General features: G+C 40.3%; 1 protein-coding gene across 1 annotated transcript in view; it reads right to left on the bottom strand.

Annotated features, from left to right (window-relative positions):
• Positions 1–17,637, bottom strand: part of egfra (epidermal growth factor receptor a (erythroblastic leukemia viral (v-erb-b) oncogene homolog, avian)) — a 43,868-nt gene extending 26,231 nt beyond the window's left edge. Inside the window, exon 1 of the mRNA XM_085388370.1 lies at positions 17,367–17,637. Within this exon, the coding sequence (XP_085244496.1) occupies positions 17,367–17,481 (115 nt within the window). The 5' untranslated portion in view covers positions 17,482–17,637. The remainder of the gene's footprint in view (positions 1–17,366) is intronic.
• Between the last annotated feature and the right edge of the window lie 9,409 nt (positions 17,638–27,046).

Raw genomic sequence — 27,046 nt, 5'->3', positions numbered from 1 at the left:
TCATCAGCGTGTTGTATACAAAAGGCTGATGTCAGCATGTTGTAATAAAAACATCATAAAACACCAGAGTTTTAGTAAGCTATGGCCCTTGCCCTTCAGGGGAAGTTGTGCTCTCTGGTTGCTCTTGTTTGCTGTGTTGCTGTAATAAATCAGTGTGTGCAAGCCGTCTTTAATCAAAATGCTATGCTAAAGTGCAATTATTGTTGTTATGCATGAATCTTTAATTTTACTGTTTTGCAAAAAAGCTGAAAATACACCACACAAGTAATGGATTCCTGAAGAGAAAACGTATATTTGCAGTTGAATGTTCTGTTCATTTTTTACTTCTCAGAGAAGTCCTGTGTGCCAGCTCAAATATAGGTGACTTTGGTTTGTTATTTGCCTAATAAAGAACAACATCTTTTATATTTTTTCAACATTTTTTGATGACAGATTTAGAAAAGATTTCTGTTTTTTGGTTTTTGTTTTTACGACAGGTGCTCTATTAAATTAGTCAAATGCGCTCCTCTTGAGATTTCAAGTCAATGTTCGAGTAGGCAAACTAGTAATCCTGGAAATTGGGCTGGAGAGAATTGAGACTGAATGTCTGTAAAGCATAAATATGAGCTGCAACATCCAGCATTGAAAATGAAGTCAAGGCAAAAGTGCCAAAAACTGCAATTCCTCCCTTTATAACTAATTCCTGTCTCTATAAAAACTATACTGGTGCTAGTTTTTATGACTCACCTGTCAGCTTAAAGCTGTCAAGGAAAAATGTGTGTGTGTTGCTGGAGGCCGCTAGCAGTTGCTAGGTGAAGATGTACATGTGCTGCACCAAAGGCCTTGCTGCGACCGCTTTGCATTCAATCTCATAGCGTGGTAACAAAACTGTGAAATCACAAACACCGTTTCCCTTGCACCTTTTGAAATAGGTTAGCTGTAGCGGTAAAATGTGTAAGTTTTACTGTGAAGGCGAACGTCTCAGGTTTTGGATTGTGTCATACTTTTTCAAGTTCCACTAAGGCTCAATGACTAGTTCGCATGAGCAGATTCCTTGAAAACTACAGGCAACCTGCTAACAACCAAAGCAATCACAAGGAGGCTTTTCCTGCAACACCATCAACCTCCAGCTACCATTAGCCAACCATTCGGGGAATACACATTTTTCATTAGCAGCCGGTGGTTGCTGATCGGTTTCTAGGCCTGTATGACTGAGGACTCAAAGGAATGGGTCAACGTTTTGGCGAATGCACATTTGTTTTCTGATGTAGGGGTTACATTAGAACATCAACACTCTCTATCCTGGTAAATAATGTTTGCTGAGCTCCAAATCTTGCACTTTTCCTTTAAAAATCTTTAAAATGACACATGAACTAAAGGGTAGGGCTGTGCGATATGACCAAAATCTTATATCCCGATATAAAACATCTATCGTCCCGATAACGATATAAATCACAAAAAATTTAATATTTTCTGTAAATTCTGTGAATCTCGGGCAGCTCGACTTGCGTGAAGTGTTTCCAGCTGGGCGTCGTGTAGCTGGAGTCGAGTGTTTTAACCGATGCACGATACTATACATTTTTAGACATAAGTTGTAACGGCCGCCGTTTTCTTTGTGAGTATTTATTACACCGCGTGCTGCGGGGAAAAGCCTGTTCTAACGTTTGAGTCTAAGGTTTATTTTTTAGCACCTGACGGCTCTTTTTTGCTTTTCATCTGTAAACACTGCATACTTTTTCACGTGATTCCGTTTATTTTGAAAAGTCTCAACAGGATCTTGAGCTTTATTGTGAAAGGTTTATGTGGAAAATAAACAAGCGGACAAGCGATGGTTTTACCGTCGTTGTTGCTAAGACAACCCATAAAAACAGGCACTTGTCCGTCGGTAGTGTGGTTATATTAAATATAAGAGAAAGAGAGAACTTTAAGAAATTAATATAGCCACTACAGTGACCATCAAAACGATGAAAAAAAATATTGCCGTAAAATTTTGCGACACCACGAAACAAACGATAGCATAAAATGAAACCATGTTTTCTACAGTCAATGAATGAAACGATAGACGTTTTTATATCGTCATCCGATACGACTAAAGGGCTGTCGTATGTTTGTGTTAGCATAAATATTCTTAGATTATATTCGTAGACTGATGTATATAATGTAAACCTTTTCTTTGATGGTTGGCAAAATCATAATTATTTATTGAGAAAATGGGTACAAATTGCAACGGGCCACAACACCACAGTCAAAGCAGACAATATAGTGTAAACATTTGAGAGACATTAACCAAACAAGATGAGATCGAATGTACAATCTTACTCACTAAACCCAGACAAGAAAAGAAAAAGTCAGTTGCACAAATTTACATTTGAGGTCTTATTTGCATGTTTGGATGAAACTTAGCCCCCCCCCCCCCCCTTTTAAGGCAATAACGAGTCCTCACGAAAGTAAACCAAACTTCCCTGATATCCCTCTAATGGTTTCCTCCAACAAAGTGAGCCGCCATCTACAAAATTAAATCATAATGCTTTATACCTTTCTGCAGACAACAGAAATGGTCTTGCCGCTTTCTCTTCCTCTCACTCACTACCTGCGATTCAATTATGCTCTGTCCAGAGTCTCATAATTACATTACCTGAAAACGTATACATGATTAAAGGGAGGTAACGATGCTAAGTGACAGGACTCTCTCAAGTCAACAGCATTACGGTAAAATATCTTGCACAATTCAATCTCCAGTGTATCCGCCACTTTTATAACAAATCGATGCCAAGATTAATTCACCTATTTAGAAGTACATGTGTATTGTAAGAGGATAGTGATGGGAAGAGAAGAAGAAACCATCTGCTTTAGTTGGCTTCGGTTTCAAGTTGACGATTACTGGTGTTGTGGTTATTTTAGTTCCTGAACCTTCAGATTTAAGGGAATTATAAATTTCCCAAAGGCAAGTAAGTTAATGATGCAAAAAAAAAAATTCAAAGAAGTACATTCAAGCTCCCTTTTCCCTCGCTTATGTTTTCTGATTGGCTGAGATTGAGAAGGCACTACAAGTGGTCATATGTGCATTCAGTGGTGTTCATTCATATAAACATACTTTGTAGTTAGGATATCAGGAATTTTTAAGTCCTGCTTTTTTTTGCTGAGGGGAAATGCACTCTTCCTTTGCGTGGGAGTCATATCAATCCCTAAGAGAAAACATCTTCGGGCCTCAGAAAAGAAAAAGGGGTCAGTGTGGACTCAGAGGATACCCTCCCCTCCACACACACACATGGAGACACTCTCCCTCCCTATCCCCAATGAATGCAAAAACACAAGGCCCTCTGACATCTCAGGAAGTTGCTCTTGCATGGGGTTAGCTGGCTACCCCGCAACACTGAACCAGATGGTTGTTAACAGTCGTCTTTAGGGAGAGGAGGACACGAAGAATGATTTAAACTGAACTTCATGTACTATTTGAGAATAAGAAGTGACTGAAAGGAAATGACAGGGGGGAAAAAAACTGAAACCAAAAAGAACAAAAAAAATGTCAGGACTGGTTTGTGGTTTAGCCAACAGAGAAGTAAATGTGGGACACCCGGCTGTGGGGTCAAACTGTGGAAAGAGGGTGTAAAGCTGAACACTTGACGTATGGCCGTGGATGACCTTTCCCTAAAGACCAACAAAGGGGACAAAACATAGGGGTGGACAGCTGTAGAAGACCAGCAAATGGAGGGTCTTACTCAATACATCACATGTCCTCATAACAGTTCAGTCCCAGTGACTGCATTTGTTGGCCCCACTGCAGATGGAGCGCAGTCAGTGAAGTTTAGCTGTTAAAAGCTCAGCAAAGTGACCAAATAAAGACCAAAAAGGCTCGTGTTTACTCTCTGCTCCTGATGATTCCTCTCTACCAGTCACTGAGACACTCCAGATACCTGTGGCTGGACCCATCATAATGTTTACTCTCCACCTCAGTGTGAGGAAACTGTGGATTTAGGTTCTGCACAAACACAGGAAAAAAGTATGTATACTCACTGCTGCATACTGTGATCAGCATTTTCAAGACCTTAAGGCAGTACACAGTGCTGGAAAGGCTACATTAATGGGATAATCAACTGACCTTTGGGAGAAAGCAGTGAGCTCGATTTATAAACGAAAAAAAAAAAAACTACTACTTTTCCTTAATTTAGGCAACAATAATCAATATTTAATATTAACAACAGGTCAGCTCACAGTGTGTGAAAGGACAAACCTCGACAAAGAAATAACACCTGATTATGAAGTTACCTTGAGCTCCACGAAACTCTATCAGCTCATTGTTTTGGTTTCTCATCCAACAGCTTTACCGTTTTGGTCCAGCAGTTTAGGTTATTGCACAATAATTCCACTGCGCCAAACATGATTTTGCTTAGAAGTTAATAGAAACCAAAACAGAATGAAAGGGACAGTGGATGCCAAAGTTTTGTTTGCCTAGTTGCTTGGAAAAAGAAAATCCTTAAAAAGCTTTGTTTGCTATCTACTGCTTGTGTTTGTTAAATACTCATCGTGTGATTATATGTGTCATTTTTGTGTTTATAGCCTGCTGTGTTGCTGTTGAATGAAATGATGTGTTTTGGGGGGCACCATGGGCAGAAGTCTCAGACAAAGAGAAGGAGAAACTAGAGAAACAAAAGCAACTGTTTGCTGGAGGCAAGAGAGAGAAAAAAGTGTGTTGGTTTTCTTTAACTTTCAGTGAACAAAGTTCACCCAATCCTTAAAAAATAAATATGTTACTGTATGTGCCTATTGACTTACAAGGGGCCTAACTCACTGACTTTCATCCTAGTTATTGTTTGAGCTTCTCCTGTGAATAATCAACATTTCTCTTCATAGTTAACAGAAGAGATAAACCTTCAGAAGGAAATTTGTGGGAAGAAAGTCGATTTTTCCGGAGTGAACTAAACAAAACTGTGCTCCTTCTACTCCAGAGCTGAAACACTTCCTGTATAAATGATGAGTATAAAAGAACAGCTGAAATAATTGAGGAATAGTTTTAATTAGGCGAGTCTCCTTCATAGCCTGTTGGAAAGTCCATTAGTGCTCAGTAAAGGCACCCATCAGCTCCACTGCTGTAACTCAAAACTCACCACTTCATCCCCATTTACATTCCAATAATGCACCCACCATTCCCCTGAAATGCTCCGACATTTAACCCACTTCCTCTTTAACATCCAGACATTCTCCCTATTGAAGACCGTTCTGGCCAAGACAACTCCCAGCCCCCCGACTTTTTCTCCTTCTCTTTCTCCTTCCCTGTTAAAACCATACTACTCTTCAATCCCACAGGAAGCTGGAGAGGAAGACTGAGCGAGTGGGCGTCCAACCCCCCCCCAAAATCCTCCTTTCCAACAATCATCATTGAGCCATGCCTGGAAAAGAAGAAATGAGGGTGAGTGAGAGCGAGAGCGAGAAAGAAAACCAACAACCACTAGCAAAAGTAGCCCACACACTTCACACATCGTTCCAGCAAGACAAAGCAGATGTGGATCGGGAAATCCCTGTTGGTTTAAGCATTCCCAGCCCAGTTCAACTGCCCCCAGGTTGGAGCACCTCAACACAGAGGACAGACAGATAACTCTCATCGACTGAAGTCCTCAGTTCATCCAAACAAAAGAGATAAACGCTCTTCGAGACACCCTTTCTGCTTAAGGACTTCTTATTTTTAGCCCGATAGCTGACAGGCTCATTTCTGTGTAGCTCTAGCCACTGCTTCACAGCGCTGCCTGCCAACAACTCTGTTAGAGCCTTAGTCATGTCTCCAGCAATTCTGCCCCACTGGAGTCTTCACAGAGAGTGACCCCATAAAAGGAATATTCTGTAAAAGCCCTGGGGTTTGTGTTAGTAAGCCTTGCTCTGTGGCTCATCCCTTACTCACAAATTCAGCCTGCGCTTTACACATCAGCAGGCCCCAAGTCCACTGATGAGTAGTTTCTTCCTCATCCACATTGGCAGAGGGCAAGTGTCAGGGACAAACGGAGCTCAGGGAATAAGTTTGTACAGCTGAGGAACTCTCATAATTTTTCAGCGCTGTGAAAGGGTATTTAGTTGCGTGTTGTGTTGTACTTGCCAAAAGCATGACCGATTTAATTTGCACAGAAATGCTTTACAGTTGAGCTACGTCTTCCTGGTGACACACAGCTAAAAATGCTTGAGATGCTATGGTGGGCCGCTGCCAAGCACATGAATCCAGGGAGTGCTCTGTTAAAACCTTTGGAGTATTTTCATCTCCACAATAGAAGCATGAATAGCAGGGACTGACAGAAAGTGTTGGTAGTTTTTCATCGAACACCTCTCTCCAAAGCCCACAGCTCAGTTTTCTTCCATTGTTAACGTGCGGGGCGTTCTCCTTTTCCTGACAAAAAAAGCACATCACACATGCAGCTCCAAAACAATGTCCAAAGCTTGCTTGCTTAAGTTGATTATGACTGAGGAGGCCACCCCCTCACTAGAGACAGAGAAGGGCGTTTGCACAACCTCAGGCATGAGACTTGGCAGACTAGACTCTTTTCTCGCTATCAGCTACACTGCTGAACACAAGGACCACGGCTCGGATGCACAGTGTATAAAACACACACTACAAATTCTAATGACTACACCAGAGGATGGACGATAAGTGTGCACGCCGGGATAAAAACAAAAAAACAAAACAAAAAAAACTTTCCAACATTAAACCTGCAGAGATAGAAGAAGAAAAAAATAGGCAACCATCTTCAAGCCTTCCCCTATGCCTGTCTTCGAACAGACAGGCATGCGGCCTAAGCATGTCTTTTATACTGGCTAAAAATAAGTTAAAACTCAGTTCTGACTATGCACAAGCCTAAATCCCCACTCTCCCAGGTAGATTTCCTTTAAAATAAACAAATAAAATTAGGGAAATTTGCTTGAGTGCAAATTTCTAGAGCAGGCATAGATAAGTTGACATATCTGAAAGCTCAAGAGCGGCTACTAAATGGACCTTGAGGTTAAACTGACTTAACCTTTAAGCGAGAAGGTCTCTCAAGTGGCGGAAAAAGGAAATCTGAATGTCTCATCTACCATAATCAAAAGCCTCAGTCTAGTTCCTCAGTGAACCTTGTAGTAACCGTGATTTAAACACAGCTCAGCAGATGTAAAGATGCTTCCAACTCCAAACACAGAATCCCATTTCAGATTTGTCACTTTCTTTTTCAAATTGACCAGCAGTTGCCAAACATTTATTACTTTGATCATTTTATAGCTCAGAAGCATAAGGAATCAGTGGATTAAACAGTAACCAACGTGGACAAAAAAGGAAGAAAGAAAGACAGCAAAGACGGCTTTCTAACATCAATATTGTCAGTGACTCGAGTGTTTAAAAGGAATCAAATTTAGTCGCCTGCTTACGTGTCCTCTGACCTGAAAACCCAATTTGGTTTTAAGTATTTTTAATCTTGTGTAAATCTTGGTGACTGATAATAAGAATAATACTAAAACAAGTGGATTGATATGACAAAAAAATAATAATCTCAGACTCCTGCCTAATCAGCTCAGGAAGAGGTTGTTGATGAAGTGGATACAGTGACAGTTCAGCGGGCTAATCCTACTTCCTGGCACTGGTCCAGGTTTGCACTCTCCAGGGCATATCAGCCCTACCCATCCTCCACCCAGCTGAAGTGGTTTGTTATGAAAATGAAAATGGAGGTGTATATATTGACCATTTATCAGTAATGCTTTAAGAGTGATACGATTTGTGGGTATATAAAATATGTGAGCTTGACTAATGGTTTAGTGGGAAGTCTCGCAACGACAGGGTTGGGTTCAATCTTTTTTTATTGAAGGAAACGCTGCCAGTGAAGGAGTGCTAGTTTTTTTTTTTTTTTTTTACAAGCCTCTGGCTTCAATTATGAAAACATGCAGTAATGAAGATGTTCCGCTCAAAGTCCCACCAGGAAATTAATTCTGAGCTCAACGAAACATTGGTGTTGTGAAACCTACCAGGCAATTAGAAAAGGTACCTCACGAGGGGCGTTGAGTATATTACATTTTAGTGCTGCTGGAGTAAAACAAATCAAGGATCAACTCTGTAGAAGTCACTGCCACAGCTACAATATCATGAACAACGCTGTCAGCTCATCTATAAATGGCTGCGATGAAACACGTTTTACGATGGTGATGAAATCGGCGAGAGGTGATGCTGGCTTCTAAAATGCTGGAACCAAAGCAAGAGAAGAGCTGATCTTCTTTTCCTCCTCTAACACACCCTGCCACAAAACTGCCAACAGTGTTATAACTGCTCGTAACTGAGGCAGAGGTTTATCATAAGGAAGGACGGTTATTCACTTGTCAGAATTGTACTTTACTTGCTATCAGGAGATAACCTGGTGGTAATCACAGAGCTCTTTCTGTTTTGGAGACAAACCTGTAGGCATAAACATAAGCCTCATTTCTTTATGTTTTGCTTCCAATGAGATGTCTTTACTTGTAGTTTTTTAAAGTGATTTTAGAAATACATAATTTGTTCTTTCAACGAATCTCCCAAAAAATGCCAACAATAGCGCAGTTTGAGTTTGATAAGCATAAAAATAGTCTTTTAGCACCAACAGGTTGAATCCCAATGAGCTATTAGCTGAGAACTTGGCATATCTCAGCATGGTCAGCAGTGTGTCCTGAAAAGAATGTGAAGAAACTGGACAAGGACTAAACGATAAGTCCTAATGCATTTGGTGTCCAGCGGTTCTTCTTTTGATATGAATGACTGGCTGAAATTTGTGGTGCAGTAGTCCCTCGTTTATCACAGGAGTTACGTTCTAAAAATAACCCGTGAAAGGTGAAAACTGCGAAGTAGTCAGCTTTATTTTTTACAATTATATATATAGATGTTTTAAGGCTATAAAACCCCTCACTGCACACTTTATACACTTTTGTTAGACAGGCATGAACATTGTCACACTTTTCTCTCTTGTTTAAACACTCTCAAAGTTCGACCTTCGTAGAAAAATAAGTCCAGTATTATAGAATGAAACCAAAGATCAAACCCTGTTTTCTGGTTCAGAACATGGGAATGGAGCAGCTGTGAGAGAATTCAACATTAATGAATCAATGGTATGGAAGTGATAGAAGCAAGAAGAATAAGTTGAGTAAAGTTTGACTTATCTGAATGTTTTGTTTCGCTTAATGCGCCTTATAATCTGTAAAATACAGTAACTTCTACCTTCCTTTAGCATGTCCAGAAGTCCAACTTTTTGAGTGATGGTTAGCATCTTCTTCTGCCTTTTGGGTGCTACCACAGGTGCGTTCGACGGTGCAAACGTTTCATCATCATTGTTGTGTTTGTTGTGGAGAAAACTTACAAACATACAGTACAGCACTTCAGAGTCACCCTGCCAGCAATCAAAGATTTACGTAAATTTGACAAGCTGAACGCATTCTGTACTGTACAGGAGACACGGCACGAGATTGATTGACAATTGTCTACAGCCAATCAGGACGCAGAACACAATGCGCTGTAAAAAAAAAAAAAGAAAAAGAAAAAAGCATGCAAAATTGCACACAAAAAAATCTGCGAAACAGCGAGGCCACGAAACGTGAACCGCGTTATGGCGAGGGACCACTGTATTAGACTATTGGATGTGCTGCTTTACAATCTATTACATTCAGTTATATCAGTAGACCTGTCCCAGCTTTATTTGTATAGGAATCTGAATGATTAGCTGTACTGATCATTAACACAGTTAAAACAATACTTAAATATCAGTGTTTTAGCACTGTAATATGTAACACTGTGTGCCTTAGTGGAGCTTTTCATTTCCAAAAAAACTCTTATATCTAACTTGGATTTGCTGCCCTGATTCAATATCAGCTGAACTGATTCCGCTATTCACGCAGCAGCCTCATGAATTTGAGCTAATAGGCATGCCTTTCTTCTCCCTGTTGACACAGGGTTGTAAAGTCATGTCCACATGACAAGATAAGGTCAAAGAAGACGACAAAGACTTGAATAAGGAACCCTTTGTCCAGACTTGGGGTTTCTGAGGCTGATGTATTCATGTTTCCTTTTCTTTGTGTGCGTTTCTCAGTCAAGCGCGCACTCCTATTACCTTATTTAGAAGGCAGCCACAAACAGACTATGAATGTTGTTTCATTTCGAGCTTTAAAATTTGCTTTAGGAAAGAATCCTTCCTGTTAGGGAAGCTCACCACAGTTGGCACCCAGTAAGCTCAGATCAATCTTCAATGACAGGAAAAGGAGGTCTAGACTGGAATAAAAGAAATAAGTTAAGAGATTCTGAATGTCTGTAGATGTGAGCATAGCACATGACCACACAATTTTCCTGTGTACATAGAGTTTAAACTAAATTCATGAAGTCAACAAGCCTATTTTATCTTAATGCCGAAGTGTAAGCCGAGCTGAACGACAGAGAAAAGGTAAAAACATCACTGAACCTGTTTTTCTTTTCCACACTGAACACACAGTACATGCCAAATTCTTTGGACAAAACAAGACAAATCCCTTTTGTTTTCTATTTGACTAGAAATTACTCAACAGCACTACCTTTTCAATCTATAAAAGGGAGTCGTCTTGTCTTGTCTGTCTTGATTGACATGACATGCAAACTTTTAATGGAGCATATAATGCCTTAATAACAGAGGAAACACTCTTTTTCATAGGTAATAAAAACTACGGACCAGACAAGCCTGATCAGAACTCCTTTGAAAGGCATCAGGATTTATGTTTGCAAAAAATTAAGCTGATAAAGTTTGATGTTCACTCTCAAGCCAAGCTTTACACAGTCAGCTGCATGAAGTCAATTTAAATCAGTTGAAGCAGAACAATTTTACATCAGTATCTGTCAGCACTGTTAGGAGTGAACATGGAAAAAACAAATCTTTTGAGCAAAAAAATGGACCAAAGCCAATGCACGCCAATAAAAAAAAAATAGCATAATACTTCTGGTTAAATGCTCTTGGGGACCTCTAACATCCTTTTGTAATCAGGAAGAGAAGCAGGAAAGCCCCTCTCTTTACACTGCAAAGTGGTGAACAATTAAACATCCTGGACCTTTAATGCAATAGTTTTTGACAAACGCTGGGACTCATATACATAACCTGGACTAATTAACCATATTGTGTCACAAGGTCCAAACCTCTAACACAGTCTCACATTAGTGAATCACGCTCAGACCGCACAGGAAGAGCCTAAATGCTATTAGGGAAGCAAGTTTCTGAGATCGGCCACCACCCCTCACAAACAATGCTTTCTTCTGAAATATTCTGAGATGGACATTTATTTGTGAAGCTATTGTTCTCGTCCCTGTAGGGGATTCCTCTTCTAGCCGGGATGCAGTTTGAAGCATCGCGCCTCATAATGACGTGGAGGTCAACAGAGGTGACGACACACCTGCAGGAGGTCTGCAGGATAATGCTGAGAGACTCTCATCTGCAATTTGGATGCTACACTGAAGCGGCAGCAAACTAAAAAAAGAAGACGAGGCCTCTTTGATGAACAATTAAACGAGGACACGGATAACAAAGTCAAAGATCGCACTCCATCCTTCTGATGTTTGTTTGCGTATCCCGACTTTCCTGCTTGTCTCTGCTGCTGCGATTCTTCCTTTGATCTGTGCACAACCCCTGTCCGTCCCATTGACATCTCAATGACATGCACATCTATAGAGCTCCACACTGAATACAAATACAGCAACCTATTTCTTTCTAAAGAAAAACGTGTTTCAGAACAGGCTATGCAGTGTGGCAGAACCATGGCTTTCATTCAGGCTAAAAGCCTGCAGGATGGAAATATGTTCAGCGCCCACTTTCCAGCTAAAGTCAGCTTACTGTTTCAGCAGTTTCACTGCAGCTTAACCCAAGTTTCATATTTACACATGAGGCACTCCTAGAAAAACACTGATTATCAACACACTGTGAATTTCTAGTACATTATGAATCAGATGTGAGCTGCTGTATGGCATGTTTACCAAAGATAAAGACATTTTTCAGCCAAACAAGGGCTTGAAGCATTACTCCAAAAGGAAAAAGAATGAAATCAGACAAAAGTGTGACAATCCCACAACGCCCCTTTCCCCCCCCTACCTCAGCAAAGCATTCTTTAAGACATACAAATGCAGTCATAATAAAACTATTGGAGCTTTGGCCTCCTTTCCCTTTTGACACGACACTGCACTTGATGAGATGACAGATAGCAGAAAGCCTTTTTTTCCAGCTCAACTCTGGGTCTCTTTCCACTGAATACTCCATGCACAACCAGCGGATCATGGAAAGGCCATAAAGTGCTGCGGATGGCTTTGCTACCATAAGTAACCCAATAAGTAACCCACATATCTAGCCCCTTACTCCATGCTGGTTTCTCGTTAATGTATATAAACTACAGAATGGGTAGCATCTTTAGTTGTTGCAGTAAAAACACTGGCTTACTGACTGAGAAAACAAAGTTTTTAAAGACTGCAATCCACGCCACTTGAGGCTGACTCCAAAAGCCAGACAATCCCCATTGCCACTATAAACACATATCTCAATATGAACATTAATCTGCAGCAATGGTTGCAGTTCTTTTTGTTTTGTTTTTTTTAGTATTCTAGCTGTTTGGTTTCAATCTGTCCTCCTTTTGTAGTCTGAATTCTTTTGACCAGTCATGTTTGAGCAAGCCTCAGTTGCCTTGAGGTAAACAGTCTGTATGGTAAGGAGGGATGGCATTTGCATAAATGCTGTGAATATCCATTGGTTACTGTCTATAAACTATCGAGTCTTCAATGAACAAGATTCTGTTTGTGGTGTTGGAGGCTTTTGGAGCATTTAATGGATAATATTGCCTAAAGTCTACACGCTACACCCCAGAAAGCTAATTCTGCTCATCTGGAGAAATGTTTCATCACTCATTGAAGAAACTTCTTTAGGCTTTCGAGGATTTCTGGGTTTATGCTTCATGGTAGTGGAACCGAATGTATAACATTTACAGAAGTGCAATACTACTTGACTTGTAGGTCGACACAATAGATTTTATTGTCTTTTCAGAAAAAAAAATGAGGTAAAAAGAACAAAAGCTGCTTCACTTCTAGGCTTCCTCTTGATGACATGGATGTCTAGCCTCGGGTGCGTCTGCTACACAGCACAGATCTCAGTTGCTCGACAAAAGTATCAGTGCTGCCAGATCCCCTGCTTTCTACAGAGGCACTATTGTCACAGGGTGAAACCGAAATCCTGCACCTCTGCAGCAGTCTATGCTGCTCAGACCTGGTGCAGTTCATCAAAGCAAGCAGAGAAGGCGGAAGAAGGACGAAGAAATTATATTCCTGCTCCCATGGCCCAAACATTAAGGAAAAAAAAAAACAACATGATTTCTGACAATGACTGCAGCAGATGTAAATCTGGGAAGGTCATCAGCGGACCTGCAAGAGATAGCAGCAGCCACAGCAGTACTTGGATCACTCAGAACACTAAAATGCATGCAAGATGTTCTAGGATTACACAAGATCATAAACTATATTTCACTACTAACATTCATCCAATCCTAGAAAAGAAATGGGTTTCTTAAAGTGATGAAAAAAGAAAAGAAAAAAAAACAGATGACTTATGGGGAAGCTGGCTTGTTACACAGGGAAAAGCACTTACTCAGGATGCACTGCAGGACTGAAATGTTGTCATGAGTCAGCTTAACTTTTGCAGGTGTGCAAGCAGATGTAAATGCAGTGATTGAGGCAGACTTCCTCCTATCTTTCTATCGCTTTCTGTCAAGAACTTGATTAACTTGGGGGGGAAGCATATTGATATAAGCGGGTTACATTGTGTCAAAAGCAAGCGAGGGAGCCTCGATTTGGGATTAAGGATTTAGCTCTTGACATGCTCCTGTGATTAGTTTCATCTTTCACTGGTTAACTCATGTGTCAGTTAGAGTGGCTCTTAGGAAGGTTTTACTGCATATTTCCGGCTTGGCATCATTCTACAAAAAAAGTAGAAGTGCTTAGAAATTTTTGAGTGCACAATAAAAAAAATATATAATCATCGCCTTTGCAGTACAAAGCCAGTCACAAACAGTCACAAAGGAGTAATCATTCTAAAACCATTTAGCGAATGTGAAATAAATCATCCGTTATTACTTGCGGTCGGCTGCTGGGCGAAGCTGTGGGCATTACTCGCAATAACAAACTAATTATGCCAGTGTAAGGAACGAGGAGCTTTTCCATTTTGCAGCAGGAACACAAGAGTGACAGGCGGGCGTCCTGAGGGAAAAGCTTCTGCATTATCAAATCTCAAATTCATTTCCAAAAGCCTTAATGGCCTGTCAGTAGCACCCCTAGAAACAGGTGGGCTAAATGGGCGAGCAAAGTGGAGAAATGTAATAAGCTAAATCATCACAGATGGCAACTTTGGCTGATTTAAATGCTTCTTTGGATTACCGGAGCTATGCCTCCAAAGTAAATATCAGAATCAGAATCAGAATCAGAAAGGGTTTTATTGCCAAATGTTGAGCGGGTTTACAACATTAGGAAATTGCAAACATATTGTTATAAATATGAAGTTATGATTATAATAAATACAAAGTTACATCTGTAATGCTTCTTGAATCTTGCCAGCGACCACAAGTTTGATCTCAACTGTAACGCTCCTAAATCTGATGTAACAGAACTGAAGCACGGCAGTTCTGCATGTATTTTAGCTCTACCAGGTGGCCTCTTCAGTGAAACCTTTAAAAACCTTTTAAAAAAAATGCCGCTGATTGTGTTTCCATGACAGAAACTCAGTTCCAGCACAGAGACCTCTAGGGTGAAATAGGTCACATGATCTGTAAACTTAGATAAAAAAAATAAATAAAAAAACAGGAGTTCAAACACAGAACAATATGCAAAAAAGTTTCCATGATCGCAACCAATTTCAAATTGTTCTAAACTTACATTTTCCTTTCTTTCTTTTTTTGCTTCTTCTAAGTGTAAACCACTGGCCAGATGTTCATTTGCTTCCCAGCAACACAAACACATTTTAATAGGTCAAACAGACACTGCTTAGTTAGACTGACTAGTCAAGCATCCCTGGAAAATGTGCATCTGCCGGTCTTGTTTTTTAAAGTCCAAAGACTACACTCTCCTTGATGTCCTAAGAAAACGACCCTACTTTTTTCTAAAGCTTAAGCTGGAGTGGCATGGTGATGACCATCACTTTACAACAAAAAAGGCATTGGATCAAATCTACCAAACATCTGGGGCATTTACTGGGGAGTTTGTCCTGTGTGGGTACTCCCACAGTCCAAAGACATGAATGCTAGGTTAATTGGTGATTCTAAATTGCCCATAGGTGAAAATATGTCTTTGTCTGTCCAGGATGTACCCCACCTCTTGCCCTGTGACAGCCAGTATAGTTTTCAGAACAAGTGTGACCTTGGAGAAGAAAATGTATGAATATGACATCTCCACAAATATCACAATAAAAATATTGAGAAGGTGTGCCCGTAAAAATGTAAAACATCAGGAAAAGTAATTAAATACTAGAAGGCGTAACACACCCGCGCCCCCATTACTACCATAGTAATATCATGTATATCCAGTCCTACAGTAAGTAGACTGGTATCAGCATGTCTTTACACATACACATGTAAATCTCCCCAAGACAAGACTATAATCCAAGCACTAAATAGCTCAAGTTTTCAAGTGTTCATCATGTAATTATTAATAAACTCACTCCATATTTGGTTTCTTCTCAAGTTACTGGATAAACCTGCAGCACAGCGATGGCACGACCCCCCCTAGTAACTAGTATTTGGACTTTTGATTCCAAAGGAGCGTCATGGAGATGTATTTGCCATCTTGTTCAAATCAATTTGACTGCTCTGGACACTGTGTGCTAGTTAAAACACAGCGTGGCACATAGAAACATCTGTCTCAGCCCCTGGCCAAAAACACACGAATCAACAACAACAACTTGAACTGTCAAAAACATATGTTGCAGCTCACACTTCACTGGAAATTCAAATGGGATCAGTTGTAAAAATAAAAAAAAAAACTAACAAAAAGAAGTGTAATTAAACCTAATAGTACTGCACAGCGTATCTGTCATCACAGCTGCTCATCACTAATCTTCTCTTGTCTTAATAAAATTCCAAAATCCTTATTTACTGTGGGAGACTTGCTGCTGCATGAAATGTCCAGTTTGTTTAGAAGCCCAGAAATATTTAGGGACTCTGTCTTTTTGGCTCGCAAACACTTTTGATTTGTTATGGTTCTCTTCAAAGCGGCACTGGTCTCCACTCGTGGAACCAGACAGGAGAGATGGGGCTTGCACGTGGGCCGGTGGCACTATGAGTACACGCTTATCCGCTTAAAAAGGGGAACAACACTGTAATGAGTAATGATACATGATTCACGAGAATAGGAAGTTAAATCCATTAGGGATTAAAGTGATATGTTTGGTCACGTTCTCTCCTAACATCTCCCCTCTGTGGGTCCTGAGTAACTCAAACCAACAAGGAGTAAATAACATATATATATATATATATATATATATATATATATATATATATATATATATATATATATATATATATATATATATAATTTGTAAGTTTTTGAAAGTAGGCTAACAACTAATGTACTACTGATTTTTCAAATAACTCAAGGATACTGAAAATAGCGGGAGAAAAGTAAAGGAACAGTCATAACACTGCTATCTTTAAAAATAATAAGACTACTTTGACCTTATTTTCAGGGCCAAAAGAACACTTAAACAAAACCCAACTTCATATCGTTTGCGCAAGTAGACTACGGAGAATGTTCGAGCTGATCTAGGATCAGATGTTTATCACGTCTGAAGATGCTTAAAATACTAACAAACAAATGTGACCGCTGGCGTGAGATCTGGTCTGTGAGAAAGGATAAGAAATCCACATTTATGAAGTGTACTTCAGCATATGCCAGTAAGAGTTTTGTCACAAAACGGAGTATGGAAAGCTCACACAGTGCTCGCACATTTCATAAACAGACGAGATTAAAAGGCAGAAATTTCCCAAATCCACATCCGTTGCCTGCCTGCATGATCCTCAGAGTGGTGCAGATTTTCTCGGTACGGTCAGTGCCAGATTTTTTTTGGTGGGGAAAGATTTGAACAATTGACTAAAAGGAAAAATCACTTTTTTTCTCGTTTCTTTCTTTCTTTAAAAAAAATAAAAAATAAAATCGGTGTGTTCGTTTTCAGTGACTAACCTCTTCTGAGCCCCTCTGTAGCTTTAACCAGGTTACAGCCGGAGCAGCGAGACTGTGAGAAACTTTCTCCACCCTCCTATTCTGGATCAAGTTTCTCTGCGGCTTCGTGACCGGCCCGAGATTTCTCTGTGATTTTAAGTTAACGCTGACAGAGAAGAAAGTGAAAGCCTGCTTACCATTAAGACCCAACTACGTACACCTCACATACCTTTATTTTGCGCCAGACCGCAGAAGCTCAGCCAAAGCAGAGACGTGAGACTGATCCACTTGAGAAAACGGGCTGCCATCGTGTTATTTTGAAGCTCCCGGTGAGAAGGTGTCATTCCATGCCAACAAGCCGAGATATTCCGCTTTCCCAAAACTTAAAAACGTCGCCTTTCCCTCTCCCTCTCTGCTCGTTGAGTAAAACAGACTTTTCCTTCTGTGGGCAACTCAAACTTTGACAGCTCCTCCTCCTCCTCGCAGATATCTTCACCAGTCCCAGCTCAGGCAGCGACTGAGGACAAACTACTGGCTTGATCTGACGTCACCACGAGGTAGGACAGATGCGCCTCTCGCGCAGGTACACGCCGGATGTACAAAGAACTGCACAAACCAAACAGGAAAAAACGAAAAAAAGGGGGAAAGAAAGGCAGTGTTTTCGGAAAATGGACTGCACTGTAGAAAAGTGGCCATAATGTGAGCTACAGCGTGCATTAAAACATGTACAAATAAAAAAAGCTGAATAAACTTCCTTGAGCAAACAAAGGCAATAACAGTAGCTCAGTAGCTGCAGAACAGAAACACCGGCTTTTATGGTCTGTTTTCTTAGTTTGGTGAAGAAAAAGACAAACAAGCAAAAGAGGAAGATGTCCCTCATAAAGTCATTGACAACCTGAAAGAGCCTCGCCGATATTCGATGAATGGAATATCAGCTGTTTTCTTTCATCAGTACATTTTAATTTCTATTTTTGAAATTTGTCATAAATACGAAAATAAATAAATAAATAAGCAAAAGGAAAAAAAAAATCCTCGTTAATTTTGTGCCAAAAATGATTGTATTTAAATTGTGGTAAATGAGTTGTGGACCATATTTAGCCAGAGCATAGAAGGTGCAATCAGTTTTTTTGTTTGTTTGTTTGTTTGTTTGAAAGTGACTTTTATATATCCTTTATTTATCTGGGTAAATAAAAGTGTAATTGACATTAAAAATGTCTTCATCAACAGATGAGACCAGTGGAAATTGAAGCAAATAACACATCAGAGTCATGAAGACACTTGGAAAACAGGCTATTTCTTTATTTTATATATGTCTCCCTAAAAAATCTTCTTGACTATGGTCAGCATTTGCCATTACACATAGAAAATAGAAACACTGCTTTTTGGCACAAAACAGTTACACCGCGTTGGACCGCATTTGCCTTCATAACCACCTTAATTGTTTGTAGCATAGATTCAGCAATCCGCTGGAAACATTCCCCAAAGATTTTTGTCCATATTAAGCATGACACAATCGCTGCAGATTTGTCGGCTGCATATCCGAAGTTCCTGTTCCATCACATTCCAAAAGTCCTCTATTGGACTGGAATCTGGTAACTGGAGGCTGTATAAGTACAGAGGACATATTGTTATGTTCAAGCAATCAGTTTGAGAAAATCTGAGCTGTCTGATGGTTGTAAGAAGCCATAATAAGATGGACATGGTCAGCAACGATCCTCAGGTAGGCTGTGGCTTTTGAAGGATGCTCAGTTCAATTCAAAATCCTGCTCCTCACATACAAGGTCTTAAATAATCAGGCCCCATCTTATCTTAATGACCTTATAGTAACATATCACCCTATTAGAGCACTTCGCTCTCGCACTGCAGGCTTACTTGTTGTTCCTAGAGTATTTAAAAGTAGAATGGGAGGGAGAGCCTTCAGTTTTCAGGCCCCTCTTCTGTGGAACCAGCTTCCAGTTTGGATTCAGGAGACAGACACTATCTCTACTTTTAAAATTAGGTTTATAACTTTCCTTTTTGCTAAAGCATATAGTTAGGGCTGGACCAGGTGACCCTGAATCCTCCCTTAGTTATGCTGCAATAGACGTAGGCTGCTGGGAGATTCCCATGATGCATTGAGTTTTTCCTTTCCAGTCACCTTTCTCACTCACTATGTGTTAAGAGACCTCTCTGCATTGAATCGCACCTGTTATTAATTTCTGTCTCTCTTCACAGCATGTCTTTATCCTGTTTTCCTTCTCTCACCCCAACCAGTCGCAGCAGATGGCCCCGCCCCTCCCTGAGCCTGGTTCTGCCGGAGGGTTCTTCCTGTTAAAAGGGAGTTTTTCCTTCCCACTGTCACCAAAGTGCTTGCTCATAGGGGGTCATATGATTGTTGGGTTTTTCTCTGTATCTATTATTGTACGATCTACTGTACAATATGAAGCGCATTGAGGCGACTGTTGTTGTGATTTGGTGCTATATAAATAAAATTGAATTGAATTCAGTTGTGATGAGCCTCAGTTTCTTGTTCTTTACTGACAGGTATGACACGTTGTGGTCTTCTGCTGCTGTGTTGTGCATTCAGAGATGCTCTTCTGCACACTTTGGTTGTAATAAGTGTTCATTTCAATTTTTCCTTCCACTCAGCTTATAGCAGTCTGGCCATTGTCCTCTGACCTGTGGCGTGAACGAGGCATTTTTGTGCAGAAAACTGCTACTCACTGGATTTTTTTATTTCTCTTTTCCAGACCAGAAAAAGACCCTGGAGATGGCTTTGTGGGAAAATCTCAGCAGACCAGCAGATTCTGAAATACTCAGACCAGCTCGGCTGACCTCAACACCTAAATCACATTTCTGCCCCAGTCTGATACTCAATTTGTACTTCAGCATGTTGTCTTGATCATGTGTACACTGAGTTGCTGCCATGTGATTAGCAGATTAGATATTTGGATCAACAATCAGTTGAGCAGATTTACCTGATAAGGTGCCCAGTGAGTGCAATCATACTGAAAACTACAAAAATGTATAGCTGCATTAAAATCAGACTGATATTTATTAGTTTATATAGTAATTGATGATATCTAATCAAAATCAAATACATATTCACTTTAAAAAACAAATAAATATTTTCTGAATTGCAAATAAGGATAGTACAAAATGGTTAAACATTGACTGGTTTTCCAGTACTTCCTGCTGGTTAAGCCAATATTTACTGAAAGGTGGCCACATTCCTTGGCCCAGTTTTCTAATGCGGCTTTAACAGAGACTGGTTCTGTCTGTTTTTGGTGTGATTTCAATCCTTTGGTGTTTTTTATGTAATAACACTGAACCAAGTGGCTGCAACTGGACTGTAGAGAGACAAATATGTACGTACAGCATTGTTTTACAGCCAAACGCCTCCTTACTGGTGGATTTTTGTCACTTTGCAGAAGACCTGGATCTATTTTAAGTAAACACCTAGGCAGAAAAAGCTAGTATGATGATGACTCATCCATGATACCAAGGCCTATAACTTTTAGAGGCCTCACTGAATGTGCCCATAAAAACAAAGCCAACAGTAAGTTTTGACATCCTGTTTCGATGTTATCCGTATTCATTTGGCGATGTATGAAAGACGGTTGTCAGAATCAGTGTCAAGCAGGGGTTGAATGTACAAAATGTCTTGAGAGTGCTGACAGAGTGTCTGTCTTATGAGAGCTGAGCCTAATTGGACGTCAAGCTGCTCAGATGTGTTTGTTGTTGTATATCAGACTCTATGGGGACAGGAGTGATGGAAATCATTTTTCACACTGGTGTTTATTTCATTATCGCAGCCTAATGGCACAGCAAAGCGTCTTTGCTCGTACTGTTGGAGGAAGAGGTTATTGTGTCTGGTGAAATTATAACCATTCTCCTCGAGGAGAAATTACCTAATGCGAGGCTAACGTTTCACTTGAGACGGCACAGTGAGCTTTTGTTCCCTGTGCTATAGTCATAGTGCAACTGTCAATTTGACTGTTCTTCGTATTGTGATTGCTAAAAAAAAAAAAAAAAGTCAGTGGCCCTTGTTGTTTATGAGCATTTGATCCACAAGCAAAACCTGACTTAGTTCTTTGTTGAGAAACCTTTGTTGACAAACACAGCAGGAACACGTTTCTTATAGATGTCACCAGGTTTGCACACATGCAACCGACCACCTGGTATTGAGGTGAAAAGGAACGCGATTTGTCCCTTTCTTCAGTTAGAATGAAAAAAAAACACACAAAGCTGGAGTTATTCTTTGTCTTTACGCTGCTGCCTCTTCTTCTCTCATCCTCTCCCCCTCTCTCTCCTGTTGCTACTTCAATCATGAAACTGATCAGTGATCAGCTGATCGGCTTTTCTGTCACCACTAGCCTCGTCTCTCTTGTTTGTTTATTGCCCATTTTGCGCCAGAACAAGGAAATCAGCGGATGTCGCGTGAAACAACAGCAGTACGTTTAAGCTTGATACGCTGTTGTTAGAATTTATTTAATATTAATTTCTAGTATCAGCTGATGTTTGCTGGAGCCACATCGGTAAAAGCTGCTGGTCATGATGTCGGTTTGGATATCTGTTGAGAGGGAAATGTGAAGATGAAACCAGGAGATGTCCTTACTTAATCAGTAGAGCTGAACAGGTGATGGAGAAACAGGTTTACCTTTTAGGTGACATGAATGAGTTGAAGGGAAGTGGTGAACTGTTTCTGAGAGACAAATAACCCCAGGATACTTTTCTAAGTAGCTGACAGCTGGTAACTGTGCAGAGGAGGATCTAGCAAAATTTTGACAGGGGGGCAGGCAGGACATTAACAGGGAAAGAGGGGCACAAAGAAATAATTTTCTTTCTTATTCTCATTTAAAATATCTAGCTTTTAATACATAATATTCAGAATCTTACAACCAAAGTGGTCATCTGATGTACAATGTATAGAAATCATACATATATACGAATAAGATAAGATACCAATAAGACCAATATTGTAAACTAAGGAAACACAATGAAGATATAAATTGGTACAAAGTTCATAAAGCGAGCGATTTTACCAGGGAGGTAAAATATTCCTGTTGTACTTTCAGTGAAATAAATTTCACTAAAAGATTCAGAGGAACGCTGGTTTGAGTGCGGAGTCAAGGAGGCAATTTACGTGAAAAGGTAAAGACCATCTCTGAATCGAGGAGGGGGCCTAAGGGTACATCTTTCGCCATCTTACAATGCTGAGATTGCAGCCATTCCCCAACTGTCTGTGAATGGTACTCATGGCCATTGATCAGTGGGTTTTGGTCAGTGGTTGTTGATCAATGGTCATGAGAATTTGCATAATTAAGATTAAGGAACTGACCTCCCAGCCAATTGTTCTTCAGTGGGCTGGTTTCAGTCATTATGCAAATGTACTGTTTATATGATTGGGGAAACTGGCAGTCAGTTGAGACTGAAGAAGTGACAAAACGTTTCTCCCACAAAACGCTACGTCCAGATGAACAGAATCAACTTTTGGAGATTTACTTACCTGGATGATTGAGCATGCATCATAAGGTTTGTCTCACACTCAGCCACAGTTGAGGCAGAGAGGAAAAAAAGGGGGAGAGAAATCACCTCGGCTTCTTTCCAGAGACCAATTTCTACACCAGTGGCCAATATTTCAATTATGAAATGTTTCACAGTCTGAAAGAAAGGCGTTGCAGTCGCCATCCACATTCTGCTCTGAGGCTCTGTGTGTCTTGGAGAGCTGACAAAGCAGAAACACTGAACAAACAAGAATAATGGCCAGAACCAGGAAATCAAAACAGAGTAAGATAAAGAAAGAGAGAGGCGGACGTGTTCAGAGGATGAGAGATGACAGCTACAGCTGGTAAAATAATTGCATGTGCTACCTTGTAATAGTCTCACATTTTCCATCTCTCATGCTAAATAAGCGCTGCGTGTTGCGGTATTTGTTCCTCAAGTAAGATTATAGATTAGCAGTACGAGTTAATTAATCAAGCTCATATTCGCAGCTTGAGGTCTTTGAAGTGCAGTAAAAGTTGAGCAGTATAAATAATCCTCAACCTCTAAAAACATTTCTTTGACTAATGTTTATACAAGGACTCTTATTAAGTGGTTCAACGAGGCAGAACTGGTACAGTATGTGACCATGTTTTTGATGGAGATTACCCCTTTATCCCTAAGGTCTTATATCTGATAAGCATGACAAAGCCCAGGTGGGCTGGCAACATCCCAAAATATATATAGTTTTAAAACAAGTGCAACAAAATAACAATCCCCACTGCCGCTGCTGCTGTTGTTATGTCGCTGTGCTGTTTCTTGTACATGGCAGGGTTGAGACTGCGCTGAAGAAGCAAAAAAGAGGATTAAAAAATACGGGATCATACAGGATCAGCTGTCACTCGGAGCCATAGCATCCCTAGTTATGATCCAAAGAAGGAGGATGCAGATAACCAACACAAATGAAGCAGTTTAGTAGCATAGCAGCAGTTTTTGATCTTCTACAAACTTTAGCTGGTTCCAGCTTCTCAGACGGGAAGTTTAATGCTTTCTTTTGCTCGTGTGATAGATTAACACAAAACAAACTATGTTTTGGCCTATTGTTTGAGTGGGGAAAAAGTAATTTACAATGGGCTGTCAGAAATGATACTGTGTTTTTACATTGTCCTCACAAAAGGATGCATTTTAATTAAGCTGGAATAAAACCCTGGGAAAGCTCTACTGTTTTGCATTTAAATGTGAGACACCTTTCCCCCCCCTAAATTAGATATAAGGCACAACAATAAGTAGATCATTTATTTGAGAACTCACGATTACCTTTTTGTAGAAAGCATTATTGTACATTAGGTGCTTCTCCTGGAAAATGATGAGCGGAACCATCAAATTTTGTTTCAGCATCTTCATAATGCAGATTAATCTGCTTTGAGTGTATAGCATTAACTCTTTGACTCCTTCCTGTGAATCTCACTGCTCTAGTTTGGACTGTCATGGCTGCCATATTCATGACATGTGAGATACTGCAAGGCTGAGATTAGATGTGAGTGAATCCCTAAAAGCTTTAATAATAGCATGATAAATCCTGTCTGCAGTGGTATGGTTGAAAAGCCCCAGGCATTCACAGCAAACTGTCAGCCACCAATTAATTAGGTTTAATTAGAGAAGCCAGTGAGATTACCTTGTATCGCACCATCTGGCCCCCCTCAAGGCGAGTCTCCTTAAGCTAAACTTAGTAAATAAAATAGTAAAAGGCAAATATTTGATTTTAGGAATTGTTTGTTTTGTAATACCGAGTTCACGTGCACACGCACAAACAAACACACGCGCGTGTGCTCGTGCATGCTCGTCTTATTGCATTATGGTTTACCTCTCCTGATGAGGCCCCTGGTCTTTGGCCCTGAGCCACGTTCAACTTGTCGGAGCATGTGGTCTCCATGACATCTCAGTGCGTTACACAGTAAACACCTCAAAGTAAATGAATGAACGGTTTTAAACCAATGACCGTCCCTTTCTCAACTTCTCAACCAGTCACATCCTGTTTCAAAACATGGAACAGCTTGTTCACAGTTATGAGTAATGGCAATAATCTCCTGAAGGTTGTGTGTGCTCAGGCTTCACAGGTAATTTAGCTGTGTAGCTCTAGTATTGTGATGTGTGCAGCTAAGATGAAGAAGCCATACTGGTAGTAGCACTTTACAAAATATATAAGTGTGTGTAGTAAACGCATACACCAACAAAGTAATACACATATGTTAGAATACAATAGAATAAAATTCAACTTTATTGTTATTGCACATGTCACAAGTACAAGGCAACGAAATGCAGTTTGCATCCATCCAGAAAGTGCTTTAGCAATAATATAGATATATTACAAAAAAGGGTCTATTATAGGTATGTTACAGTGTACACGGTATGAAGGTTTGTTATGAATATGCTATAACTATAAGTATGTACAGGCTATGAACAGGATACAAATATGAAAACTATACAGAAATATGAAATATTAACTATATAAGTTATAAACAGTTGTAAAAAGTTGTAGAACTATAATTATTGTTTTGTACAGAATGATTGTCTATACAGCATTTACAGTAGTGCAGTTTAGATTAGTGATATGTGGCTAATTTCTATAGTGGGTATATAAAGTGCAAGTGGTTGTGAGTGGTGGTTCAGTCCATGTTTGTTTTTGTCCATTGTGTGTGTGTTCAGTTATAGGTGGTTGTGTGTGTGTGTGTGTGTGTGTGTGTGTGTGTGTGTGTGTGTGTGTGTGTGTGTGTGTGTGTTCAGTCCATGAGTTAAATGTGGGTCAGATGTCAGGAGACAGAGTTCAGGAGTCTGACAGTCTGACATGGAGTCTTTTATGATTAAAAGATCAGATTCACTAAGAATATGTTCATTTTTGATGTTTTGAGTATATTTAGTCTTACTCGTGGCTCAAGAGTGGCTCAAGAGTTGAGCCTTCCAATTACAAGTTCGCCTTGTAATCGGAAGGTTGCCGGTTCGAGCCCCGGCTTAGACAGTCTCGGTCGTTGTGTCCTTGGGCAAGACGCTTTACCCGTTGCCTACTGGTGGTGGTCAGAGGGCCCGGTGGCGCCAGTGTCCGGCAGCCTCGCCAGTGCGCCCCAGGGTGGCTGTGGCTACAATGTAGCTTGCCATCACCAGTGTGTGAATGGGTGGATGACTGGTTGTGTAAAGCGCTTTGGGGTCCTTAGGGACTAGTAAAGCGCTATACAAATACAAGCCATTTACCATTTACTCTTATAAACATCTAAATATGCATAATAGTCATAATAAATGGTTAGAATCTAAGATGACATTTTCACTTATGTGTGTGCTCCTTAATAGGCTTTCATTTCTCAGCATCACAGCTGGGTAGAGGGTTACTTTCCTAAATCTGGTGACACTGATCGCTTCCGTGCCCATGCCATCATATTTCTTCAAATCTGTCATTCAGTGTGCGTGACTACAGGAAACTTTGAGTCATTCGTGAGTGATTGACTGGCTGCAGCAATGCACATTGCAGGTGATATTTAATCCAACCTTGTATTGTGCAAGTGACAGATCAGAAATGCAGCGTAGATTTAATCAGCTCACATTTCTCTGCAGGTAGCCTCATTCTTTCCACTTGAACATCAGATTCAGACACTTTGAAAAACAAGAATTCCTTTTGAAATTGTCCATAGGTCAGACAGAAGAGCGCAGGATAGGACACGCTGGGAGGCTTAAACGTTAACTAGGCCACTCAGCTTTCCCTGATGTCTCCATACGATCTTTTTATTCAGTCCCTGAATTATTTTTCATGTCTGCTGGCAAATAAATCACACCTGCCTCCCTCCTGGGTGCAAACTGTGTGCAAACATTAATAATGATGGTAATAATAAAATAATATTTTTAAAAAACTCTAAAGTCTGATTTGATTTTTGTCATGAGCTCCTACTGCACTCCTTCCCACAGGCCTAGGGCCTTTCTGTGTGCCATATCAAATGAATGTCGGATTAATTTCTCGCCTCATTAGTTTATATGGGGTGGATTCCTGTCTCAGTTTGTCCTGTCTTCAGTGTCCTGGCAAAAAAAAAAAGAAGCAGCTAGTGGCTCTTTCTTCAACGAAATGCTGCCATCTGGTGGCTCGTTATGCTTCAGGCAGGTTTTTGGTGCCGTTTGAGCTAAAAATGTCGATCAGGTCTTCTATTCTGGGTCCTCAAGATTGAGGGCACATAGTGGGATAAGTGCAGGACCAACATTTAAAGATAAACGATCATGCAATTGATCAGCATCTGTCCTGATACACTGTATTTGATGGTTATTCGTGGCACGGGACTATTTAGCAGTTTGTCTAGCGCATAAAGGCAGTTACCTGCTTTATCAGAGCGAAAATGCAAGCCACACAGTTTAAAATCTGGCTTTGCGGCCTTTGTTTTTCGGCATTTAAGATCAAAACATACGGCTACG

This window comes from Rhamphochromis longiceps, linkage group LG18 (assembly GCF_057381845.1).
Source record: "Rhamphochromis longiceps isolate RC_006_pf linkage group LG18, R_longiceps_female_GT1.1, whole genome shotgun sequence".
Taxonomy (NCBI): Eukaryota; Metazoa; Chordata; class Actinopteri; order Cichliformes; family Cichlidae; genus Rhamphochromis; species Rhamphochromis longiceps.
The sequence above is the reverse complement of the archived record's forward strand: the minus strand, read 5'-3'. Positions and strand labels throughout refer to the sequence as shown.